This window comes from Lissotriton helveticus, chromosome 2_1 (assembly GCF_964261635.1).
Source record: "Lissotriton helveticus chromosome 2_1, aLisHel1.1, whole genome shotgun sequence".
NCBI lineage: Eukaryota > Metazoa > Chordata > Amphibia > Caudata > Salamandridae > Lissotriton > Lissotriton helveticus.
Window position 1 is genome coordinate 594,427,535 of NC_136059.1, and position 25,952 is coordinate 594,453,486.

The 25,952-nt window shown below is 46.1% G+C and overlaps 1 protein-coding gene across 1 annotated transcript in view; it reads right to left on the reverse strand.

The window, feature by feature from the left end:
• The window catches only part of MCCC2 (methylcrotonyl-CoA carboxylase subunit 2), a 260,423-nt gene that overhangs the window by 104,105 nt on the left and 130,366 nt on the right, over nucleotides 1-25,952 (reverse strand). The window contains exons 8-9 of the mRNA XM_078675283.1: nucleotides 16,726-16,790; nucleotides 14,691-14,790 (exon numbers count right to left, since the gene is read on the reverse strand). Coding sequence (XP_078531409.1) covers nucleotides 14,691-14,790; nucleotides 16,726-16,790 — 165 coding nt within the window. The remainder of the gene's footprint in view (nucleotides 1-14,690; nucleotides 14,791-16,725; nucleotides 16,791-25,952) is intronic.

Genomic DNA, 25,952 nt, shown 5'->3' on the forward strand with positions numbered 1-25,952 from the left:
TCAAAACATGTCGTGTAAGGTGTCATACGCTTTGGAATACTACCCCCCCTGCCAGTTTTGGCGACGGGGGTAGCATTCCACCCTTCTAGAGGGAGAAGACATGTTACTTCCATTAATCCCGGTTAAAGTTAACCATAGCCTCAGCATCACAAAATGGATGCTGCTGCCACAGACACAAGTCTGACCTCCTGGTGCTGGGAGTCCTTCCAGCGAGGGAGGCTTGGACAATAGGTTTCCTGTCACAGGGAGGTGCTAGCACCACCCCAGACAGGCTATAGTGTATTGGGGCAGGGAGGGCTGAATGAAAGGAGACACTGCCTTGGGCACAAAGGTGTCCCATGCATAGTCCAGTTCAAAACGGTGCTGGGGCACTCCAGCCCCAGCTCTGGCACGAAACTGGACAAAGGGAAAGGGGTGTAACCACCCCCTTCCTGGGTCCCACCCATAGGAGGGACCTAGCAGGTAATCCAGCCCCTATATTTGGTATATAGGTAGGAGCTGAGTCCCAACACTTCAGATTGATTCTGATACGAAACTCTGGACCTTCGACATCCTACTCGACGTAGAAGACTGAATAATCTCCCTTGTGGTCAAGGAGTGACCACCCTGTGCAAGCAGGCACCATCAAGCGCTCAACGGTTTGCTTTGTCGTTGCTCCCGCCGGAGCTCGAACATAGAGCCTGACAAGATCCAGACTTCCAGACTGCCTTCAGCCCGATCCACAGCCACAGCAAAGCTGAGACCCTTGGAGGCGACGAGAGACGCGGGACCGGCCATCTTGGAAAGCCAGCGAATTGCTTTCCGTGCAACTTCTGAGGCACCCTCGAAGTTGTGCATTGGGGATTGAGAAGCCCCAGCCCGAGCACCAACTGCACCGAAGATCACCTCTCCACACTCACCGAGTACTGCGTGGGGCCCTTTTGCATTTTCCTGCTCGACGCGTCTGTCCGGTCACTTGCCCGTTGGCTTGTGGCCTCTGTGACGATGAAACCCGAAATCTACACTGCTGGTCTGGTTGCTCCAGACTGGCCCTTGCTTCCCTGCGAGGAAGAAGCCCCTCAGTCCTAGCTGGCCTGAGTAAGAAGCCATCTTCGATTCCTTCGTGTGTTGCATTTGCCAAGGCCTGTTGACTCCGAATCGAGAACCGACACTACCAACAGCAAGAGCCTTCGTGGGACAGTCCGTATCCAGCTCCTGGTCATCGTCGACACCTCCTGGTCCACGTGGCTACAGAGACAAGCTTCACGACATCACCTGATTGCTTCCCGACATCGCCTGGTTCCTTCCTGGTCACTGGCTAGTGACCCAGACTCTGTCCCCTCTGCTTTCAGGTACTCTTCATCCTCGATCCACACTTGGATCCAACCGGACTCTTCTCTCCTGGTCGCCTGCAGCATCTTTTCTCCAAGGCTCCATAGAACTCCACGACAAAACCAGACACACTTTGGGACCCATGCACCTGCTTCCTGTGGGTGAGGTAATGCGAGTACTGCGGTTCAGGGCCGGTCCTAGGCCTTCTGAGGCCCTGGGCGAAAGGGAAGATGTGAGGCCCCTCTAAGTGACATTACAGAAAGTGACTTCGCAAATTAATTGGTGAGAATGTACGGCAAATCACCATCATACTCAAGCATCACGTGGCACACACTGTCCTCTTTTTCCTCACGCATCCTAAAGCTATAAGCAAAGAGGTGTATTTATGAAAATGTCACTAATGTATTTATGACATTCATAGACGGGGTACGTGTCTTCCTGTTTCATTGACATTTCTGACACCAGCTCAGGACGCATCGCTCACCTCCCCCACAGCCCCCCTCCCCTTCTCCTACCCAATGAACGTCAACAACAACTCTCTTACACCCCTGGTGCCCATTCCTGTATCTATAAGCCAGTGCACAGAGGCATTCGCCAATAATCTAACACTAGACAGTCTCATGGACAAATAAACTCACAGCCACCACAAAACGAAGTCTTACTGTATAGGAGACAGCCCCTCACTCTCACAGTAAAACCCACCAACGACAGTAATAACATAACATCACATGCGTGACGTCACGTAAGACGCAGTGTACTGTATCAGTGACGTTCTGACAGCACACAATGCCATCTCTTGCACCACGGACACTAGCTCCCTGGGCATCTCTTGACCTGAGTCTCGAGCACTTACCCTACCTGTATGCTCGCGCCTCAGACTGTCTGTCACTTTGTCTTCCTGCATCTGTTTCCCTCCTCCCCCTTTTACTCCACCTGTTTCACTCCAGCCATCTGTGCCTCTCTTGTCCCCTCCCTGTCTGTTCTTCTGTTGTCTACCCCTCTCCCCTTTATCTACTTGCATTTATTTCTGTTACCTCCTCGTACCCCACAAGCAATTTGCCCCATGTGCCATTACAGCTACGTTTCCTCAGCTAATGGGCACGCCTGTGCGCAAGTCTGCTCCTGAAGCTGCATTATGACGTCTTGAGCCAGACCGTGAAAATTTGCACTGGTGCAAGACATGTGCAAATGCTTTAAGCACTTTTTTTTCTTCTAGCATCTTTAGGAGCAGACCAGACTGATGGCCGGGTTGCAAGAATTGCCCCATGACCGAACAATTTTGCACCAGTGGCGGGCAATCTTGCCCCAGGGTTTGGACTGATCGAGTCAAAAAATGTAACTTCACTTGGTGCAGCGCTCGCACCAATCGGTCCCTGCAAACACAATTTTGAACTGGTCAGTAAACATCTGTGTAAATTGCAGCCTCAGCAGTACAAACGATTGATTTGAAGCAGGTCTCCTACCTTAACGTACGGTACAGAACTCAACAACAACTCAACGGGCCCCGACCGACTCCTGCCTGCAGCCCTGCCCACGCGCCCGATCCGAGTAGTGAGTGAGTGACTGACTGCTCACGTATGCGTCACACTGAGAGCGGGGATGGCCATAAAATCATGTCCAGGGCCCTCATTGGTAGCGCTTTCGCGGGCTACCAGATTGACGGCCCTGGAACCCACTGTCACCCGCATCGGCAAGGCCGGTGTCACATCACGTCACGTCACCACCACTAAGGCAGCACCACCAAGCTAGGTGGTGGGGTGCGTGCGTCACGGTGCGTGCGCACAGACAGTGTTTAGTGCTCCTTCCCTGCCTTAGTTACTGCCTGCGGCCCGGCCCCTGCGCGAGCGCAACAAGAGTGCTGTGCGCTCTGCGCAGCGCTTTTCCCATGATTATTTTATTCCTGCAACTGCGGGGCGGGGGCCCCCCTGAGCCCGAGGCCCTGGGCAGCTGCCCATACCGCCCATGGCTAGGACCGGCCCTGCTGCGGTGCTCCTGTGAAGATTAACTCTCCTAGGGTCCTAGTTTCAAGTGGTTAGCTTCTAGTCCAGTCGGAAGACTCCTAATTCTTTAACTTTGTAACTTTACTCACCCATTGACTTCTATGTGTGCACGCGTGCACAATTAGACACTGCACACGCATCCCGTGGGCCTCCTGTTCCCTAACAACTGTTAGTCCAGTGTAGCCCCAGCGATTCCCAAGGCCCTAGGCCCTTCCATTGTTAGTGACGTGGTTCTTATACCACTAATTTAGTATATGGTTTAGCAGTCCACTAGGGCCTATCCATATTTGTGCAACTTATTTTATGTTATATTAAGTTACTTGTTATGCGCTTGTGCCTCTGCCCTCATAAAGAGTTCAGAGGATTGATTTAGAAATAAACACATATATATTTTGAATATATAACCTGTGTGATGTCCTTTCATTTGGTATTAAAGGGATTGCATATGGTAAAACAGCTGGCTTCACATGCCCTCTTGAGTTAAGCCTAAGACTGCTTTTGTCCATGCTACCACTAGGATAGCTGGTCTATAAGGCTGACTTTACAACCATCACCATGAGGGTTGTTTGGACTGGTGCAAGGTGCTCACTAGAATAGTGAACATCATATACCAGGCCAACTTCTCACATTGGTGTGCATAGGTTAGGATTTGAGCTTGCTGTTTTACCAATTGTAATCTTTGAGATATCATTTGAAAGATCACATTAGGTACCATAGGTACATATAACAAGACTTGGAATACATAAGTTCTACTGAACTTAGTTGCTGTAGACCAAAGGGCCTAGCACACCCTGACTACAACTCCTAGAGAGGTTCAAGTAGGACACATATAGTGTAGGTAGGTGCACACACCACACCTCCCTAGAATCATGTCTACCACAGGGGAGCCAAGTGTTACTATTCCTGTGGGGGTGACCCTCCCAGGGCACCCTCTAGATATGAAATGCTCAATTTCCAAGAGATGAGACACTTGTGTACCTCAAGGAGATTGAAACAGGGTTCCAACCCTACCATTTCCCACCTGATAGAGCTCTTAGAGAGGGCTGATGCTGAGAAGGCCTCTAAACAAGGCCCCTCAGTTCATGCAGAAGAGGTCTTACCTTCTACAGATGATGCATCAGATCCCACTATCATAGATGAAGAAGGAGATGAACCAGAGGAAGAATCTGAAGAAGAGGTTTTCCAAGATAGCCAGGTCCAAGTTGGGAGACATAGCCAGGCTAACCTAAGCCTACATGGGGCTGAACATGGGCTAGCCCCATACAGACCTATTAGTAGACTTAACCAGGGGTATGAGAGGAGAAGGTCTCACTCAGGTGACTCCCACCACTCTCAGGCCTCTAGGGGATCCAATACCCTTGCTCAGAGAGGGATGACCTCTCCTGAAAGGAGAGAACATCAGGCTAGGATGAGGGAAGCTAATCTGAGGATTGAGAGGCAAGAACTAGAAGTTGCCCTTGCCAAAGAGAAGCTTGCCCTAGCTAGAGAGCAGAAATTGAGTGGGTCACAACCCACTGGTGGCAGCAATATCCCTAAGGATAAAGACAGGTCCCATGAGAATACTGGGCACCTGAGTAAGATAGTTCCCCCCTACAAAGTTTGGGATGACATCCACAAATGGATAACTGCTTTGGAAAGGGCCTGCAAAGTCCAGCAGGTCCCCCAGAGTCAGTGGGCAGCTATCTTGTGGCTCTCCTTTGAAAAAAAAGGCAGAGATAAGCTCCTCACAGTTAGTGATGCGGATGCTAATAATTACCCTGTCATGAAGAGTGCTCTAATTGATGGGTTTGGCCTAACCACTGAACAGTACAGGTTGATGTTCAGAGATACCCAGAAGACACAGACTCAGGACTGGACTGATCTTGTTGATTGTGCTACTAAGGCTCTGGAAGGTTGGTTACTAGGAAGTAAAATTAAGGACTATACAGGATTGTATAATTGGATCATGAGAGAACAACTCCTTAATAATGGTCAGAACCAGTTGTTGCACCAACACCTGATTGACTCAGATCTAACCTCTCCCCAAGAATTGGGAAAGAAGGCAGACAAATGGGTCAGAACCAGGGTTAAGCAGAAGCCCCAGAACCAAGGTGGTGATCAGAAAAAGGCAGACCAAAAGGGTGGGGATCAGAAACAAAAAGACCAGAAGTCTTCATCAGGCCCCCAAAATTCTAATAAGGGGGGTCCTAAACTTCCAAGTAGAAGAAGAAAGAAGGTCCAAAGAAACCTTGGTGTAATTACTGTAAATCTGCCTCTCACTGGTTTAGTGAGTGCACCAAGAAAGGTCCAGTCCCTACCACTGCAGCCCCTAAGGCAACTGCACCCCCTAGTACAGTCAGCAGTGGTAGTTCCCAACCCAAGGCTATAGTGTGGTTAACCATGGGTACTGAGGTGGATTCTGGCCTAGTCAGGATTCCAACTCAGGCTGTTCTGATCTGTGATGTGGGCATGGCTATGTCCACTACTGTGAGTCCCAATACTTTGGGCAAGTACAGACAGACACCTTTGATCAATGATAAAGTGGCTCAGGCCTGCAGGGACACATGTGCCAGTGTCACTATGGTAACACCTAACTTTGTGGACCCTGGACAGATTGTACTGGGTGATAATTACCTGGTGACCAATGCTAGCAATGTCACTACTACACATAGTGTGGCAGTTGTTAATTTCTCCTGGGGAGGGGTAACTGGCTTCAAAAGAGTTGTGGTAAGTGCAGACCTCCCAGTTGAATGTCTTTTGGGCAATGATCTGGAAAACTCAGTATGGTCAGAAGTGGAGTATAGGACTCATGCAGAGATGTTAGGCATATCAGCACATGTCCTTGCTGTGACCAGGTCACAGGCCAAACAGTGCCAAGCTGAACAGGCCTTGGATCCTGAAACTATGGACCAAGTGCCATCCAAGAGAAAGAGCAGTAGGGTTAAGGCAGTGCCTTCCCCCCTGACCTCAAGTGAGGATCAGCCTTGTCAGGAAGCTGATTCTGAGACTCCTGGAGGAGCTTGAACCTGAACAGGTTGAGTTTCTGGGGACAGGGGGACCTTCCAGGGCAGACTTGAGGCAGGCTCAGTTAGACTGCCCCTCTCTTGAACCCCTCAGACAGCAAGCTGCTGCTGAGGCTGCTGGGAATGCTCAAGGTACCCATAAAGTGTATTGGGATGATGGGCTCCTTTATTCAGAGGCTAGAGACCCCAAGCCTGGTGCTTCCAGGAGGTTGATTATACCGCTGCAATTTAGGGGCTTCCTTCTTACCTTGGCCCATGATATTCCATTAGCAGGACATCTAGGCCAGAACAAGACTTGGGCCAGGCTTGTCCCTCACTTTCACTGGCCCCATATGTCAGAAGATACTAAGGAGTTGTGTCGCTCCTGTGTGACCTGCCAAGCCATTGGCAAATCAGGTGGCACAACAAAGGCCCCCCTCATACCACTACCTGTGGTGGGGGTACACTTTGGAAGAGTTGGGATTGACATTGTTGGACCAATGGATCCCCAAACAGCCTCTGGGCACAGATTTATACTGGTGGTAGTGTATCATGCCACCAGGTATCCAGAAGCTATACCTCTAAGGACCACAACAGCTCCTGTTGTGGCAAGGGCCCTCCTGGGAGTTTTCTCAAGAGTGGGCTTTCCAAAGGAGGTTGTCTCAGACAGAGGAGCAAACTTCATGTCTGGGTACGTGACTGCTATGTGGAAGGAGTGTGGTGTTAATTACTAATTCAGTACATCCTACCATCCACAGTGCAATGGGCTTGTTGAAAGATTCAACAAGACCCTCAAGGGTATGATCAAGGGTTTACCTAAAAAGCTTAGGCGAAGATGGGACATCCTTCTACCCTGCCTTCTGTTTGCTTACAGAGAGGTGCCACAAAAGGGGGTTGGCTACAGCCCTTTTGAGCTTTTGTTTGGGCATCCTGTAAGGGGACCCCAATGTCTGGTGAAGGAAGGATGGGAGTTACCTCTCAAAAAGCCTAAACAAGACATAGTGGACTATGTACTTGGTCTCCGCTCCAAGATGGCTGAGTATATGAAGAAGGCTTCTAAAAACCTTGAGGCTAGCCAAGAACTTCAAAAAGCTTGGCATGACCAAAAGGCTGTGCTGACTGAGTACCAGCCAAGACAGAAGGTGTGGGTGTTAGAGCCAGTGGCCCCAGCTGCACTCCAGGACATATGGTCTGGACCCCACACCATTGTTGAGAAAAAGGGAGAGGTCACCTACTTGGTGGACCTTGGAACCCCTAGGAGCCCCACAGGGTGCCCCATGTCAACAGACTCAAAGCATATGTTGACAGGGCAAACATGGGCTTGCTCATGGCTACAGATGAGGGACAGGAGGAAGAGAGTGACCCTCTCCCAGACCTGTTGACTCAGAACCCTGATGATGGTTCAGTTGATGGTGTGGCCTTAGCTGGCAGCCTCATTGACCAGCAGCAACAGGACTGCAGACAAGTTCTACAGGCCTATAGACATACGTTTTCATTGACACCTAGTCAGACTAACTGGTGCACCCATGAGGTGGACACTGGTGACAGTCTGCCTGTGAAGAGTAAGATCTACAGGCAACCTGACCATGTCAGGGACTGTATAAAGACTGAGGTACAGAAAATGCTTGAGTTGGGAGTAATTGAGCCATCAGAGAGCCCCTGGGCCAGCCCAGTAGTCCTGGTACCAAACCTCACACCCAAGATGGTAAGAGAGAGATGGGGTTCTGTGTGGACTATGGAGGTCTCAATGCTGTCACTAGGACAGATGCTCACCCAATTCCAAGAGCAGATGAGCTCATTGATAGATTGGCTTCTGCCAAGTTTCTGAACACATTTGATTTGACAGCTGGCTATTGGCAAATCAGGTTAGCTGAGGAAGCCAAGGCCAAAAACTGCTTTCTCAACCTCAGGAGGTCATGATCACATTTGTGGTAATGCCCTTTGGCTTGAAGAATGCACCTGCCACTTTCCAAAAGTTGGTGAACCAAGTCCTCACTGGGTTGGATGACTTTTGTGCAGCTTATCTTGATGATATTGCTGTCTTCAGCTCCACCTGGGAGGATCACCTGATCCACCTGAAGAAGGTTTTAGAGGCACTGCAGAAGGCAGGCCTAACTATCAAGGCCACAAAGTACCAGATAGGGCAGAGTAAGGTTGTGTACCTGGGCCACCTTGTAGGTGGTGGTCAGGTTCAACCACTGGAGAGTAAGATGCAGACCATCAAGGACTGGGCTCCTCCAACTACCCAGACACAGGTCAGAGCTTTCTTGGGCCTGTCTGGTTACTACAGAAAATTTGTCAAGAATTATGGGTCCATTGTGACACCACTCAATGACTTGACTTCATAGAAGATGCCAAAAAAGGTTCAGTGGACAGTTAGCTGTCAAAAGGCATTTGATGGCCTGAAGAAGGCTATGTGCTCTGCACCTATCTTAAAGAGTCCTGACGACTCCAAAGAGTTTATTGTCCAAACAGATGCTTCTGAGTTGGGGGTGGGAGCTGTGCTTTCACAACTTAATGTAGATGGTCAAGACCAGCCCATTGCTTTTATTAGCAGAAGGCTGACCCCTAGAGAGAAACGTTGGTCAGCTATTGAGAGGGAGGCCTTTGCTGTGGTTTGGGCCCTGAAGAAGTGGAGACCATACTTGTTTGGCACTCACTTCAAAATTCAGACAGACCATAAGACCCTCTTGTGGCTAAATCAGATGAAGGGTGAGAATCCCAAACTGCTCAGGTGATCCATTTCCCTACAGGGGAAGGACTTTACAGTGGAGCACAGACCAGGGACTGACCATGGCAATGGAGATGGTCTCTCCAGGTACTTCCACTTAGAACATGAAGACACAACTTGTCAAGGTTAGTCTAATGTCCCTGCGTTTGGTGGGGGGGAGGTATGTAGGAGAGTAGGGTCTGATTTCCTATTGTCACCCCATTTGTTTGCTTTTTGCTTCACTTGTTTTCGACTTAATGTGGCTGTGGGCCTGCCAATCAGACCCACAGCCCTGCTGTTCTCTCTCTAAATTCACACCATGTACTTTAGGTAAATCACCAATTGGGATTTGGGTCACTCTTATGAGTCCCTGTACAGTGTACTATAGGTACCCAGGGCATAGGTGCACCCAAGGCCTATCAGGGGCTGCAGCAAATCTTTTGACACCCCTGGCTGGCCATCCAAACTGGCACAACTGGCTATAGTGTATTGGGGCACGGAGGGCTGAATGAAAGGAGACACTGCCTGAGGCACACAAGGTGTCCCATGCATAGTCCAGTTCAAACCGGTGCTGGGGCACTCCAGCCCCAGCTCTGGCACGAAACTGGACAAAGGGAAAGGGGTGTAACCACCCCCTTCCTGGGTCCCACCCATAGGAGGGACCTAGCAGGTAATCCAGCCCCTAGATTTGGTATATAGGTAGGCGCTGAGTCCCAAGACTTTAGATTGATCCTGACTGAAACTCTGATACGAAACTCTGGACCTTCGACATCCTACTCTATGTAGAAGACTGAAGAATCTCCCTTGTGGTCAAGGAGTGACCACCCTGTGCATGCGGGCACCATCAAGCGCTCAACGGTTTGCTTTGTCGTTCCTCCCGCCGGAGCTCGAACACAGAGCCTGACAAGACCCAGACTTCAAGACTTCCTTCAGCCCAATCCACAGCCACAGTAAAGCTGACACCCGTGGAGGCGACGAGAGACGGGGGACCGGCCATCTTGGAAAGCCAGCTAATTGCTTTCCGTGCAACTTCTGAGGCACCCTCGAAGTTGTGCATTGGGGATTGAGAAGCCCCAGCCCCGAGCACCAACTGCACCGAAGATCACCTCTCCACACTCACCGAGTGCTGCGTGGGGCCCTTTTGCATTTTCCTGCTCGACGCATCTGTCCAGTCACTTGCCCGTTGGCTAGTGGCCTCTGTGACGACGAAACCCGAAATCTACACCGCTGGTCTGGTTGCTCCAGACTAGCCCTTGCTTCCCTGCGAAGGAGAAGCCCCTCAGTCCTTGCTGGCCTGAGTAAGAAGCCATCTTCGATTCCTGCGTGGGTTGCATTTGCCAAGGCCTGTTGAGTCTGAATCGATAACCGACACTGCCAACAGCACAGCCTTCGTGGGACAGTCCGTATCCAGCTCTTGGTCATCGTTGACACCTCCTGGTCCACGTGGCTGCAGAGACAAGCTTCACGACATCACCTGGTTCCTTCCTAGTCACTGGCTAGTGGCCCAGACTCTGTCCCCTCTGCTTTCAGGTACTCTTCATCCTCGATACACCCTTGGATCCAACCGGACTCTTCTCTCCTAGTCGCCTGCAGCATCTTTTCTCCAAGGCTCCATAGAACTCCACGACGAAACCCGACACACTTTGGGACCTATGCACCCGCTTCTTGTGGGTGAGGTAACGCGAGTACTGCGGTGCTCCTGTGAAGATTAACTCTCCTAGTGTCCTAGTTTCAAATGGTTAGCTTCTAGTCCAGTCGGAAGACTCCTAATTCTTTAACTTTGTAACTTTACGCACCCATTGACTTCTCTGTGTGCACGCGTGCACAATTAGACACTGCACACGCATCCCGTGGGCCTCCTGCTCCCTAACAACTGTTAGTCCAGTGTAGCCCCAGCGATTCCCAAGGCCCTAGGCCTCTCCATTGTTCGTGACGTGGTTCTTATACCACTATTTTAGTATATGGTTTAGCGGGCCACCAGGGCCTATCCATATTTGTGCAACTTATTGTATGTTATATTAAGTTACTTGTTATGCGCTTGTGCCTCTGCCCTCATAAAGAGTTAAGAGGATTGATTTAGAAATAAACACATATATATTTTGAATATATAACCTGTGTGGTGTCCTTTCATTTGGTATTAAAGGGATTGCATATGGTAAAACAGCTGGCTTCACGTGCCCTCTTGAGTTAAGCCTAAGACTGCTTTTGTCCATGCTACCACTAGAATAGCTGGTCTATAAGGTTGACTTTACAACCATCACCATAAGGGTTGTTTGGACTGGTGCAAGGTGCTCACTAGAATAGTGAACATCATATACCAGGCCAACTTCTCACAATACTAGTAAGTAGGATATAACAAAACGTATGCGCTACGGTCCTGTGGGACTGGTCGTTATCTACATATGTACCAATGTGTCCACAACCACCTTGCCAGAATCATTTTAATGTTAGTGCTAACACTGTTCATATTAGTTTTCTATGTGCACACCGCTCATTTTAATTGCATTATATGTATTGTTGTACAGGTCTGCATCATAAAACACTAAATTGGTCCTCTTTGGTTTGTGCCATCATTTCCAGCATGTCTTAGCTTTTAGGTATAAGTACTGGAATTATTATTCGCAGATGGCTTAGAGCGAACTAGAGGACTGGAGTTCAGGAACTTCGCCTTTAAATTAGTCAAAACATCAAAGTCTTTCAGTCTGTATTGCTACGTCCTCTTTGGCTTCCTGTATTTCTGATTGGAGTTGTGTGTGTCCCAGCCGCCTATGCTCAATCTCCCCAAGATCCCGCTTCACAGTCAGGCCTTCCTTCAGGAGTGTGTGTCTAATCCCTTTGGCATCCGCTATGCACTGGCCCCGTAAGACAGCCTTAAAGGCATCCCACTCTACTAGTGGGGAGGAGGCCATTCCTTCACAGTCATTGAAGTATTGGACTTTCTTCTTGTGGATCCCTTCCCTAAAGACTAGGTCCTCAAATGAGTCTGGCAGGAGCCTCAAGATAGGTATTGAGAGCCTAGGATGGGCCAATCTCAAGCTGAGGACTGGGTTGCGGTCTGATATCGTTCAGACCAAGTATTCAACTGTTTGGCCTAATTTCTCTATGCCTGGGATGCATAAAAATATGTCTAGGCGACATAAACCTCGTGAAACGTAGAGAAGTAATAATAGTCTTGTTGTGGGGATGCAGGGTTCTCAAGGAGTCAACCAGTTCCCATTGGGAGCTCCAGGCCTCAAAGGCCCTGGCCGTGTGCACCGTCTGGGAATCGCGTAGTGGTGGGTGGGATCTATCTAAAGGCACATCGGCCTCACAATTAAAGTCCCCTTCCATGATCGTAGGGGACGTCGGTTATGGGGTCAGATGGCGCGTTAGGGGCGTACAGAAGGTGGTCTGTTCAGTATTAGGGGCATATACATTCACGATGGTTAATGTACGACCCTCCAGCTGGCTCCTCACCACTATGTAGCGGCCCTCAGGGTCTGTCATGGTGTCTATGTGCTGAAACAGGACACCCGGCCTAATCCAGATCATAGATCCTCTAGCATATGCACAGTACGTGATATAAAACGACTGGCCTCGCCATCCGCACTGCAGTGCCTGCCCTTCTTTCACTGTGAGGTGTGTCTCTTGCAGCAGCGCTATCTGCACTCCTCTCCTATTAAGGTGGGAGAACACTTTCTATCTCTTTGACATAGTGTGCATGCCACGTATGTTCCAAGATATGCATTTGTACATTGATGTCTCTAAGCAGCACAATTAAAACTTGCAATGCAATGGGACTCAAAACTCCCCAGGAAAGAAACCAAAAATAAGCTCCACAACTACCGCTCCCCAGGACAAGTAGGCGATCACCCCCCATCCAAACACTTAACATGAGTCATTCTATCACAGGAGTTCCCCCGCAGTGGCCTGTAGAGGGGGGTAGCTAAGCACTCCCCTAAGGCATTCTCTCCTCCACCAGCAAAGCCAGTAGGATGTCTGAGTGAAGACCTAAATGAGAGAAAGGTTTCTTGATCACGAGTGTTCCAGTGCAACTTAGAGAAGTTCCTGTTGTCCCCTAAATGTGACCAAGAGACACTGCATAGTTGAACATATGATATCAGAAGATCTTGGGATCACCTTGGGAAGGACCAGGCTTGAGGTTGTTGAACTAACTGATTCACGATCTGAGTCTGATCCCAAGTCTCATACTGGGTCTCTTCTCTCTGGCGTTGACGGGCCAGTGTTTCCTCCAATGATTTGAGTCACCACCCCTACCATGTTCAGCTGCTCTAATTGCGCCTCAGCTTGTGATGGTGCCACCAGGTTACTCTGCTTTCCCTGCGCCGAGAGAGGGAGCGCCAAGTATGCTGTGTTCGCGGTCTGTCTGTGGTCTCCTGTCACAGATGTTGCTCCAGCCAGTCCCAGGTTTCTTGCTGTGTTTGAAAGAATTTAGTATCATCTTGCGCTACCCTCAGTCTGGCCAGGAAGAGTAAGGTGTATGGGAGGCCAAGTTGTCGCAGCTGGCGCTTACTACCTTGGAATGAGGCTCTTTTTTGTTTCACCTCACAACAGAAGTCTGGGAAGATTTGTACTTCTGCGTTCCCGACTCCGAGTTCTCCTCTGCGGCGGGCTTGGGCCAGAATGTGGTCTCGATCTTTGCAGTGCAGGAGGCACGTCACTACTGGTCACTGTGTGGCCCAGCATGGGTGGCCGCGCTAGTACTCACTGTGCTCGAAACAAAAAACGTGGAGGGGCCTTCTTGGGCCACTTCAGTTGAAATCCACTGCGCAAGGTATTCAACCATGTCCGCTCCTTTGACCTTCTCCGGCAGCCCCACCAGTCGTATGTTGTAGTGGCGTGAGAGGTTTTCCACATCTTCTGCTCAGAGTTCCAGGGTACAGATTTAGGATTCCATAGCTTGCAGGGGTTCCACGGTAATGGTAAGCGTGGGAGGTATGTCTCCCATGACCCGTTCTTTGGTGGTGACCCTCTCCACCAGTCGCTTGTGGTTGTCTCGTATGAGACCCAGGTCAGAGCTCAAGGTGTCAATCTTAGATTCTAGGGCCATTATAGTTGCAGTAATAGCATGGAGAATATCGGATAAGGAAGGGTCACCACCACAGAGAGGACAGTGGGTCCTCGCTCGCTCGCCAGAACAGTCCCCTACTAGAGATAATAGCACTACCTGCACCAACTTTGGTGAAAAGCTAAAGCAACTCTGAAGTGAGCGTACTGCATTTAGCAGAATGCAATGGGGTGAACTGTGCTGGGATGAGAGGCAGTGAGCTCCCTCCCACCTTGTGTTAAAAATTGTCCTGTGAGCCAACAAACTGATAAGCTCAACTGGGATGCAGCTGTGGGCCTGTGGAGTGGTACTGTGGCCTTTTAAGACTTGGGCAACATGTCAGCAACCCCAGATGACTTTTCTCTGCACTCTACTGCTTCTGCTCTCTACTGATGAAGGGCTAAACCCAGAAACACTTGTCAGTAGATAACAGCACTATCTGCACCAACTTTTGTGAAAAACTACAGCAACTCTGAAGTGAGCGTAATGCATTTACCAGAATGCAATGGGGTGAACTGTGCTGGAATGAGAGGCAGTGTGCTACCTCCCCACTTGTGTACAGTGTAAGTGCATTAAAGTGCTCCAATATGATGGTTCAGATGTCTGCACAATACTCATGAACCATTTTGCCCCATACTCACATCGACTTTCTTCTGATAGTTTAAACTTCTCACAACCTTCCTTGCCAGATGAAGTGCATGGGCATCATCCAAAGCATAGTGATCTGTTACGCCAGACTTTCTGTAAAAGAGAAAAAAACATGTTTTTGGCTAGGAAGAAAAAAAATAAAAAATCTTTTATGAACATAAATGTCTATTATTTGATCTAATATGCAACATACAGCTTTAAAAGAACAACACATTGCTTAAACATTAGGTGATAAATTTATTAAAAATAGAGCGTCGTGTTACATTACTTTAAGTCGAAAGTTTACGAGGAAAAAACATTGGAACAAAGAGAAGTCTTAGTGCTCCAGACTATGTCCATGTACTTGTAGGTAACATCTGTAGTTCAAATCACTGTACATGGCACAACATCCTAAAATATAAGAGCAAATGAGTGAAACAGAAAGTCAACTGGCTGGATAAAGATTACCTAATTGATAGCAAGCTTTATTTCTATATTTTCATGGCAATTTTGACAAGACAAACGTAAATGTCCTTATGCTTTTTACCCACAATGCTCATTCTTACTTTACATCCTAAACAGTGTTTGTGGTAGAAACAATATGAAAGCACAAATTCCCCATTCAGTTGGGGGTTTGTGAAGAGATGCCGTAAAGGTAACCAGAGGAAAATTAACGCAAAACTTTGCTTTTATAGTTAATAGCCTTGTAAATGCCTATCAGCATCAATTCGGTTAAATTCTGGAGAAGGTTTTTTTTTTTTAATCAGTTGAATAGGCAAATTCCTAGCACATACCAACGGCGAACTAACATTTTGATTCATGGCTCTAATTTTACTGGGACGCAATAACGTTTTTGAGTAGGTACAGAAAAGACTGTACTTTTTCCATCAGATTTCCCTTTATATTGCACTCTTACGCATGAGCAATGCCACACCGACGGCTCAACTCTAAGAACTTGCTAAATCTAATTCACTGTGAAGCTCCTTCAGAATGTGGTAGGTCTCTGTACACAAGCCTGGTAATATTAAGATTCTCTTGCTTTTGTGCATTTTTTATGCTGCTTCTGTAAACCTAGCAAGTAAAGATCATGCACACTCAGACGTCTGTACCGCTTCTTTGTATGTCTTCTTTAATACTGTCAAAGTCAGAAATTTCTACTTGGGGCCCACTTTCGTCTTCATTTTGAAGTTCTACAGGATTGTCAATTAGCAAATACTTGCTGGTCTTTGTGTATTCCCCATTTTCTCAAAATTTGATTCCAGCTAAAGGGTGGCTCGTTCTGCACACAGCAGATATTCGCTGAGCTCCTGTTGGATCTTGGGTTGATCTACACAGCGTGCTCAGTTCTTGGTAAACTACTGAATATTATGGTCTACCCTCATCACTCTAACATTATATACTTGAAGCTTCATCTCAAGACACAAGTCACAATAATCTTAATTTCACCCATTTGGTTATATAAAACCATTAAGGAAGTACACAGGAGTCCTTTCCAGAGGCTCACACAAATCCTTCTTCACATACTTTGCAAGCACTTTCTAAATTGGTAGTAAATAATAAAAAAAAGTTATCAATGTCTGGGTTTTCAAATTTTCGCTTTAAACAGACCCCCCTACACAGAAGGTCAGTTCTCCCAGTTGGCACAATTTTCCATATTTACTTCTTGTAGCGCTTGGACACCCTTCTCCTAGGGCTATATGGGATGAAAATAATTTGATTGGCTGATTGAGTAACATTACCGTTTGTGTCTTAATGTGCCTGCGTTGTCCTGTGGTCATACTCAGTGTCTCTCGGGCCCCCCAGAAGAGAAATATCAAACTGGGCCACATGGTCATTCCACCCTATTTGAGAGCACCGCGAGTCCAGTATCTGCTCCACCCCCAGCTGTCGAGTTTGCATTGGTAGCCTTGTGGAAGCATCCCATGCCCCAGTTGTGTTGCATTAGATGGTTTTATAATAATAAGTCTTTAAAAGAGGTCACTGTAAAAGTATTAAACATAGGACATAGGAATATAATAAAAACAAGAGGCGTGTGTGATTGCAGCTCACCTGCAGTGAAGATCAGCTCCTCCGAGCTCCTCTGCTGATACCTCCTCTCCTGTAGCGGCCTTCACCTAAAACAGAGTTACATCCATGTCAAGGTGGGACTAATGCTTTCAGTCAGTGCTCTTTATCTAGTATGCATATTAGCGGTGCATAAAGTACGACGTGACTAGAGACTGTGTCCATAGAAGTGCTTCATGTATGTTTTTAACCATTGCAAATGCTCAAAGAGCTGAAAGATGACAGTAGAAGCTCAGTGCTCCCCAGGCCAGCCCTGCCCACCACACTACCAAGCCCAAACTGGCTGCAGCTAAACACAGTTAAAGAGAGCAATTGAACCTACAGCGCAGAAATTAACTATGCATGTTTTGCATGTTGTAGGAAACTGGACTTTTGTAACAGTTATCCTCCAACCTTTTCCCTCATTTTAACTATTAGATGCTGATTTTTGACTCTGACAGTGCACTGAGGCCTGCTAACCAGACCTCAGTACCAGTGTTCATTCCCCAAAAGTAGGAGTTGTCTGATTGTGCTATAACTCGCTAAGGACTTTAGCACCCCTGTAGGTCCCTAGTAAATGGTACCCCAGGTCCCTAGGGCATGAGTGCTAAAAAGGGTCCCAATGATCTGCAGCACATCTTATGCCACCCTAAGGGACCCATACACAAATTCCACACATACTGTCATTGCAGGCTGCATGACAGGGTGCAAACCATGAGTGAAAACACGACATGGCACACTCCTGTGTGTCATGCCAAAGTCACAGCATCTAATATATGTAAGTAACCCCTACAGCAGTCCTTTGAGCCCTAAGGCAGGGTGCATTAAATGTTATGTTAAGACATATCTGCATGAGCAGATATGCCCCTGTGATGTCTATTCTATTACTGGATATTACAAGTGAGCAGGAAAGCCATCTTAAGGTGTGTAATGGGTACTGGTCAAAACGAGTACCCCGGCTACATAATGGCTTCGCTGAAACATATGATGTTTGGTATCAGACACTTTGTATTATTAAACCCACACTGATTCCAGTGATGGATGTATTAATACATGCACCCAATGGGGATCTTAGAGGTACTCCCTGAAACCTAGCAGTCCTCTAGAGTGCTGGCTGACTGGTCAAGTCCAGCCTGCCCCCACAGATGAGTTTCTGACCCCCATGTGCGAGTCCACTCTCTCAGGAGATCAGGAATAATGCCAGCTCTGGAGGGAGGTGTTTTACATCTCCTCCAGAAAGGCTGGTCAATTAGCATTCCAAGGCAGGAAGCTTCAAAGAGCCCACCGCCTTTGGTATGCGAAAACGGCTTCCCTCCGAGGTGAGGGGATGCCAACCCCCCTGATCCAGGCCCATTTGGCGCCACGACAGGCAGGAAAATTAGTAGTCAGAAAGGTGTGTCCACCCTCAGGCTAGTTCCACCTCTACCTGGTTTGGATATCAAATGTAAAAGTCTGCCATCTTGGTGATGGCAGAATTAGGAACTCTGGGACAGGGTTATGCTGACTTCTCACAGGAAGTGGTCATATAGGGGGCATAGTGACCCCAGGGGTAAGTAGCCCATTGGCTACTAACCTACACTTCCCTAAATTTAGTATTTAGGACATCCCCTGACACCAGGAAATCAGATTTTTACCAACCAAAGAAGGACACTGAAGAGCCACGAGAAGCAATTGACATGACGCCAACCCTGCCGGCCTGTCTGCTGTTCCTGCCAGATTGCACCAAAGTTGTCTCGTCCTGCAGCTGCTGTGCCTCCAAAAGCCTGGGACAACTGCCTGCCTTCAAAAAAGACCCAGGGGTGGGGGGGGAGATAGACCCAGTGAATCAACCACACACCCCCACCAACCCACACAAACACTGAGGCACCCATACAGGTTCTCAGACAACCAATCATTCTTCAATATATCTTGGCATATATAGATATAACATTCTTGAAATTTTTAGAAACACTCAGTCACTGGATGATGTCATTAGTGATATCATTTGAGATGTCATCAGTGATGTCACTGAGCATGTCATGAGTGATGCCATATGTGACATCATCAGTAGTGCATTGCTGGGGCGCAAGTTATAGTTAGCTCTACTAACTATAACAGCCAAATTTCTCTGGTTTAGTACGAGTGAAATGTCCAACTAACTATAACGTCCCTGCAACCTATGGTTTTTTCCATGAATTTCTAAGGTTTTTTAAATGCTAATTTCGAACTGTAACGTCTCTGAAACCTATGGTTTTTTCTGTGAATTTCTAATGTTTTTTTAAATGCTAAATTCTAACTATAACGTATGTGAAACCTATGGTTTTTTCAGTGAATTTCTAAGGTTTTTTTAAATGCTAATTATTAACTATAACATAGCAATCGCGTTTGCAGAGTGGTGGAGAAAGGGGAACGTGGCCTCCGTACATCTCTTAACAATCCCACTGTGTGGGATTTACTGGAGGTAATGAGAGGGATAGTTAGCCCCCAACGTCAACCTTTGTGGCCAACTATCCCTCATATTACCTCCAGTAAGTCCCACACAGCAGGATTGCTAACTTCTCATACCAGGTCACGCCCCCTTTCTCCACCAGTCTGCAGATGCACCTCCTGGCGCGTTCTGGGTTGGGGGATTAAGTCCCTTTGAATACTGGGGGGCAAATAGCCCACCAGGTACCTCCAGTAAGTGCCACAGAGCTGGATTGCAGAGAGGTGGTCCGAGGCCATGCCCATTTAACACCACGATCATATTTGTTTAAACTATCCTGCTCCGAGATCTTGGTGGAGCATTTCAGTTAGTTCAACCCACCTTTTCTGCTTGACTTGTATGAAAGGGGTTTTCCTATTTATAAGCCCACCGCAACTTTTTCTGTATGTTTTTCTTTAAACAAACAGCAATCGTTGCCTTTGTTATTGTGCTTTAACTCATAACGTATACCCATTATTTTCTGGCTGGTCCTCAATTTAGTCCAATCCAGAAAATAATACCGGGGAGACAAGGCTAGCCCTTTCTAAGCGTACTTATTATATTGGTCATTTCACACGCTAAACTTGACTAGGCAGCACATAAAATCTATTAAATCCGCTCTGCTCACAAGAGGGTTCACACAGTGGAAAAAAAGAGTAATCAAGACAAGTGAAGTGAGGGTGTGACTGATGACCGAAAATTTACAGGAGGAAATTAACCAAATAATGAACGTGACAAAGAAAGGTCTGTCCTTCAAGCCCTGAGCTGTGGATTAGCGCTGTGAACTAGGCTACATTGTTTATTTTCTTTAACCACATCTTCTCGATCTAGAAGTTATTTAATTAACCGAGTAAGCCTCCGACTAGACGTAAAGACCAAAATCATGCCACCACCGTTCAATGCGACACAGCCATCCAGCCGGACTGTGCCTAAACTGAACCAGGCTTCAGTGTGAGTAGGTGACCTTGGAAACATGTTAAGTCACTGGACTACCGAGACTTTCAAGACCCCACCAGTGGCAGAAAGTATGTGATTGTAATGCCTGTAACATAAAAAAACACAAACGGTAACAAAAAATGTAATTTCCAAACTTCATCTTTTCAGGATCCATCAGTTTATCATTTAACAATTTATTAGCTAAGCGCAAGACGTATGGATGAATGAAAATTGTCTTAAATTAAATTCTAGTAAAACAGAGGTCGTTTTTAACAGGAAGAACACCTCCTTCTGGAATCCCTCATGGTGGCTCGTTAAATTGAGCTCACTACCAGAGCCAGTGACTAAGGTGAAAAATCTAACACATAACGAAGAAGTCAATAAGGTTACCTCTACAACCTTTTTTATGCTGCAGAGCATTAGAAAAATGGCACCCTTTCTCCCCCGCACTTGCTGAAAACAGTGGTCCTTTGCCTTGTAATGTCCAATTTGGCTATTGCAATGGACTATATGTCAGTTTACTCAAAGCTCTTTTGAAAAAGTTGCAAACTCTGCAAAATACACTGGCAAGTTTGCTGCTGAAAATCCTGAGGCCTCAGCCGCCTTTCACACTTTGGGGAACTTCCATTGGATTCTTGTGCACCAATTAATTAAGTTAAAAATGCTTTGCATTGCGTATAAGGCATTACTGGGACAAGGCCCTACTTTCTTTATAGAAAAATTCAGCTGGTATGTCGCCAACAGAACGCTTAGGTCCTACTCAGCCAGGAATCTCACTGTACCATCTTACAAGCTCTCCTCGTTGGGAGGTAGGAGCTTCATGCGCTGTACGATTAACTACTGAAATCGCCTTCCCTTGGAGATAAAATCTGCTCCTTCTCTTTGGTGTTTTCGTAAATTATTAAAAACTTGGCTCTTTTCTAAAGTTTAAATTGACTTCACTTTCCTGGTTCTTCTCATAAGCGCCGAGACTCCTCAGGGTAACTGTTTGCGCTATATAAACTCAATTTAAATAAAAAAATCTAAATCAAATCAAAATAAAGATCATTTACATTCTTTTGTAACAATTCTCGGTTTAACTTTTTCTACTTTCAGGCCACTCGAATTAAACAAGAAACTTGATATGGCTACCATTGTTTCCTAAGCAAGGCTGCTATACTACAACTGACATACCTCACCTTACAGGCACCCAAACATTCCAATGCATCACCACCACTCCAACGTTCCACACAACACATTCACATTGGCTGAACAGCAAGAGCCAAACCAACAGGGAAGATACAAAGATAAATACACAAGATAAAACATACTGCTTGATGTGAGCGTTCCAAGGGCTGTCACCAGGTAAATTGAAAATTTCTGGGTACTGCAAAGGCAGGGGCCATCTACATAAATGTGTTGCCTACGTGATTCTCCAGCATCACTTTGGCTTGAGTGATAAGCCTGGCTTTGCCTGGCCTGAGATTTCATTCTACGGTATAGCGAGGGGCCCATTATAACAGGTAGTTTGAAGCACAAAATAGCATTGGTAGCAAGAAATTTCTTAGATTTATCACATTTCTCTAAATATATTTGTAGTTAATTAACAGATTAAATCAAATATATCTAGTATCAGTTTGTACAGATTATAAATTGTTCTTCATATATGTAGAATACTCTATCATGAATGACATCTTATGTATATGATTAACCATTTATTCTTTATATTGCATTGTTAACTGTCCTCTCATGATGATCTCACAATAAAAATTATTCTCTGTGTATGAATCTTTTGTAGAAATTGCAGTCATGGTTCTTCGCTGACAGTGTTGCTGAAGGAGTATAGAATATACTTGTCTCTGTTTGAATGTCCACCTCTTCTCAGGCTTTTCCCCCAATCCTTACAGTCATAGGGACATTTCAGCAATATCACTGAAGCGATTATACACTGATATACTGTTTGCAATCAACCGACTGGCGACAACAAACATATACAACACACGTAAAATATGAAGAATGCAACCGGTGTTAAAAGGTAGCACAATTCTAGCACAGTAAATGTGTGCATCGCAGTGTTCGCAAGTAAAAGTTATTTGAACGGGAAACCTATTTCGGCTCCCAGTTACGGTCTAGGGTTGCTTAGCAGCATAAAGGTAGATATTTCAAGGCCTAAAGGTACAAGTCATACTGGGTCAATGGTGCTAAGTCAATGGGGAAATAATTTGTTACAGAATGGGGGAGGGGGGTAGACTGTGCCTAACCCTTGTAAGAAATTGGCATGGAGACCTATAGGCACAAATGGAGCACTCTAGGACCACACAGGACCTTTTTAAGTTCCAGGGTCAAACTAGTGCAAAGGCCAGCTGTGTGCTGAACTTCTTAACAGCATGGCAAGAGATCTCCAAAGGTAAAAAAGCAAAATAGGAGCACAATGAGGGAATATCCTTGTTAGACAACCATCACATGGCAGACCCTGACGTGTGTTTTCTGAAATGGGCTTTCCAGAGCAAGCTCAAGAAGCAAGTAGATAAGACAGTAGATTCAGTACCTAATGCCGCCTCAAGGCTGCATATCACACTCTCAGGATTGCCTTAAGGTCAAATAAAGAATCCAAGACTGAGAAACCCCTCCCCAGAATATTGGGATGACGTGTCTGGAAGGACTAAAACAACAGATTTAGGTCTTCTTTACAGCTTCCTAGAAATGAAACCGTGAACACCCAGCCAAGTGACACATGCATAAATGTGGGAAGGGATGTCGAGGAGGCCAGCTTTTAGGAAACTAAAAGGAATGCAAGTCACAAAGCCTCAGTGTAAAAGTCCTATGCATAAAAACACATAGAAAGCGGGTTGGCTCTGGGATAGTGCGACACAGAATCCATCACCTGAAGCGACTCAATAAGAATGGAGCGAGACCCAAGTCTGGATGGTGGCAAATCATGGCGGAGGCCAAAAGTGTTGAATAAACAGAAATAATGCTGGCAAACACTAACTACTGCACAAAAACGTGTATCAAAGAAAGTGGAAGAAAAGAACGCAAAAAAGCATTATTTATTTGATTTATCTTTAAGATTGAATGTGTTAATCTCAAACGGAGACCTAAAGTAGTTATGATAGGAGGTACATTCACCAGAAAATCCAAATGCTTGTTTTTTCTGTAGTGTTTATGATTTATATTTACTCTAGCAGAGCCTGAAATGACATACTTTTCAATATTATACTTGTTCACCCAAGGCAGTTTGTCACTTCTTCCTTCAGAACTATGCCAATATATGCAGCTTTGTATCTCTTATACTGCCAAAATAATTATCCCTGGCAGGGATAAGGGGTAACTGGGGAAGTGTTGAGCATTAAAGGATCCCCACAACTCAAGCTACACTGCTGGACATTGCAACCAGTCTATCATATGCGTTGGTCATGCTAGTGCTGCTGCAAACATATTGGAGGGTGGTGCTCCATGATATTGTGCAGGCCACTAAGCGCACAGAAATTACCGATGCCCGACAATGCTTTTTAAGCGGTTCCCTAGACCTAAAAATAAGAAGGGCACGCCAAGATGCATAGATTTAGTTCTACTACTAGCTAAAAAAGCTATAACAATTCAGTGTTTGGGTGAGAGCGGAATGCACAGTCCTCTACAGGAGGTATACCACATTGTTGTTGTGGACCTGTCATCTATACTGCTAAAATGTACCATCTTACTCTCTACAGTATTACCTCCAGCATGGTCCCATGCATCGTGATGGAGGAAATAACCAAGACTTTCAAAGGGGCTGGGTTCGCCTAATCCAAAAATATTAGAGGCATCAGGCAATTTAAAAAGTTTGTCACTGAGTTTTCCAGGAATGCCTAGTTGATAAGCTCTTGGCAGCATAATTAATCCTATAAATGCTTAATGCAGCATTGTATGTACCGGGTCACAGAGTAAAACAAATGTGTTGAAGTTCGATATGTGTACAATACCATTGGTAGGTCTTGTTTCTATGCAAAATCAATAAAAAAACTATTTAAAAATGTTTCTTTTTGCTACAAGTGAACTTTGTTTTTTAAAAATAAACAGTCATTTTAAGCTCTTTAGGATACTTAAAAAAAGACATGCAGTTTTACGAATATTTTGAGACTGTGATGTAAACCAGTGATTGATGATGCTCACTTACAACTGTTTGCATTTTCTCGATGCAAACACTTTTTTCTTGTATTTGTGTATTTCATCAAAACACACTCAAATCTCACCAGAACTGCCATACCATGATACAAATGAAGATCACCAAAAGGGGCAATAATTCAGAGAACAGTAGCATTTGCCTAGTTTAAGAAGAACTATTGTAACCTTCAGCTGCCTTTTACACCAGTTCCAAATAAATGTTACACTTCTACAACTCTAGAAATAAATTGGTGGCTTCTCAGCATTTCCTTTACGTGGGAATAGGCAAAGGGAATTTTCTCATGACACAATTACTACATTCACGCCCTGGGAAGATATGAACCTAGTGGATCTGAAAGACAATAACTCCATAACAGGCTATGCGCAAGATCACACGCTTGGAAGGGTAAAAGGGATGGGACACGATTAGAATCCTGAAACTGGGGTACCAGCTTTATATTTCTTGAGGTGATGCACGGGGAATATAATCTACTGTAAACTGAATTCTTTCAGTACTTATGAGTTCAGCGAGCTACCAAGAGGTATAATTTTGACAGGAGCGAAGTACAGCTCCCACTCCAGTCGAGGATTGGGTCCTAATGGAGGAGCAGGAAGGCCGAGTGGTTTCTAAAAGATATAGCACTTTGCTTTTGCAATCTACAGGACACTTTGCTTAACCTACCCCAACTCCCCCTCTTTTGGGATGTGATTAAATACTGAATGGAACGTAATATTGCCCTGCATGTGGCTAGAATGCTCGCCGATGTATGGCCATACTGAGTAGGAGGGGAGAGCAGCCTTTGCCCAAGTACAAAAGGGAATTGCATGATCCTATACTCATACCGGCACGCACAGCTGTAGCTTGCAATTGGTGTAGTATCAAAGGGCCATATGTATCAAGCAAATTCGCATAGGCCGAAATTCGCTAAATGGAATGTATTAAGCAAAATCTGGTGCAAAATAAGGAATCGCAAAATTTGTGATTCCTTATTTTGCAATTGCATTTAAGGAATCGCAAATTTTGCGATTCCTTAACCCCTTCTACGCTGATGACGAGCTGGGCTCGTCATGGCGTAGCCTCCTCGCACGCTGATGACGAGCCCAGCTCGTCACGTAACATGCGCTTTAGAAAATCTCAGCGTACGGGCGGAATTCCGCCCGCACGCATGCGGTTAAATGCAATGTATCAAACAAAAACATTTTGCAAAATGCCCTTAAGGAATCGCAAATTACCACCAACTAGTTGCGAATTCCTTGAAAAATTCCCTTTTTTTGCATTTTTCAAAGTGCCATGTGACGCACATACATGCCCTTAGGGCATGTATGTGCGCCACATGAACATCCATGCATATTTAAGGGGTGCAACAGGGTGTCCTTTGGACACCCCTGCACCCTTGAAATTATTCTCAATTTGCGATTCGCAAATTGCGAATCGCAAATTGAGAATAACTTCCCATTCATTCCTACGGGCCTCCTGGCCCATAGAAATGAATGGGAAAGTATTCCTTAATTGCGATTCACAATTTGCTAATCGCGATTAAGGAATTATAAGAAATTGCAAAAAAAATGCGATTTTGTACATACATACCCATTTGCGATTATCAAATAGCGATTTCTTAAAGATCGCTATTTGGGAATCGCAAATGGGTATCTTGATTCTTATGGCCCAAAGTCCATACTTTGACACATGAGGATAGGGGTGAATTGGCGCATAGCCGTGGAGAAGTGAGTG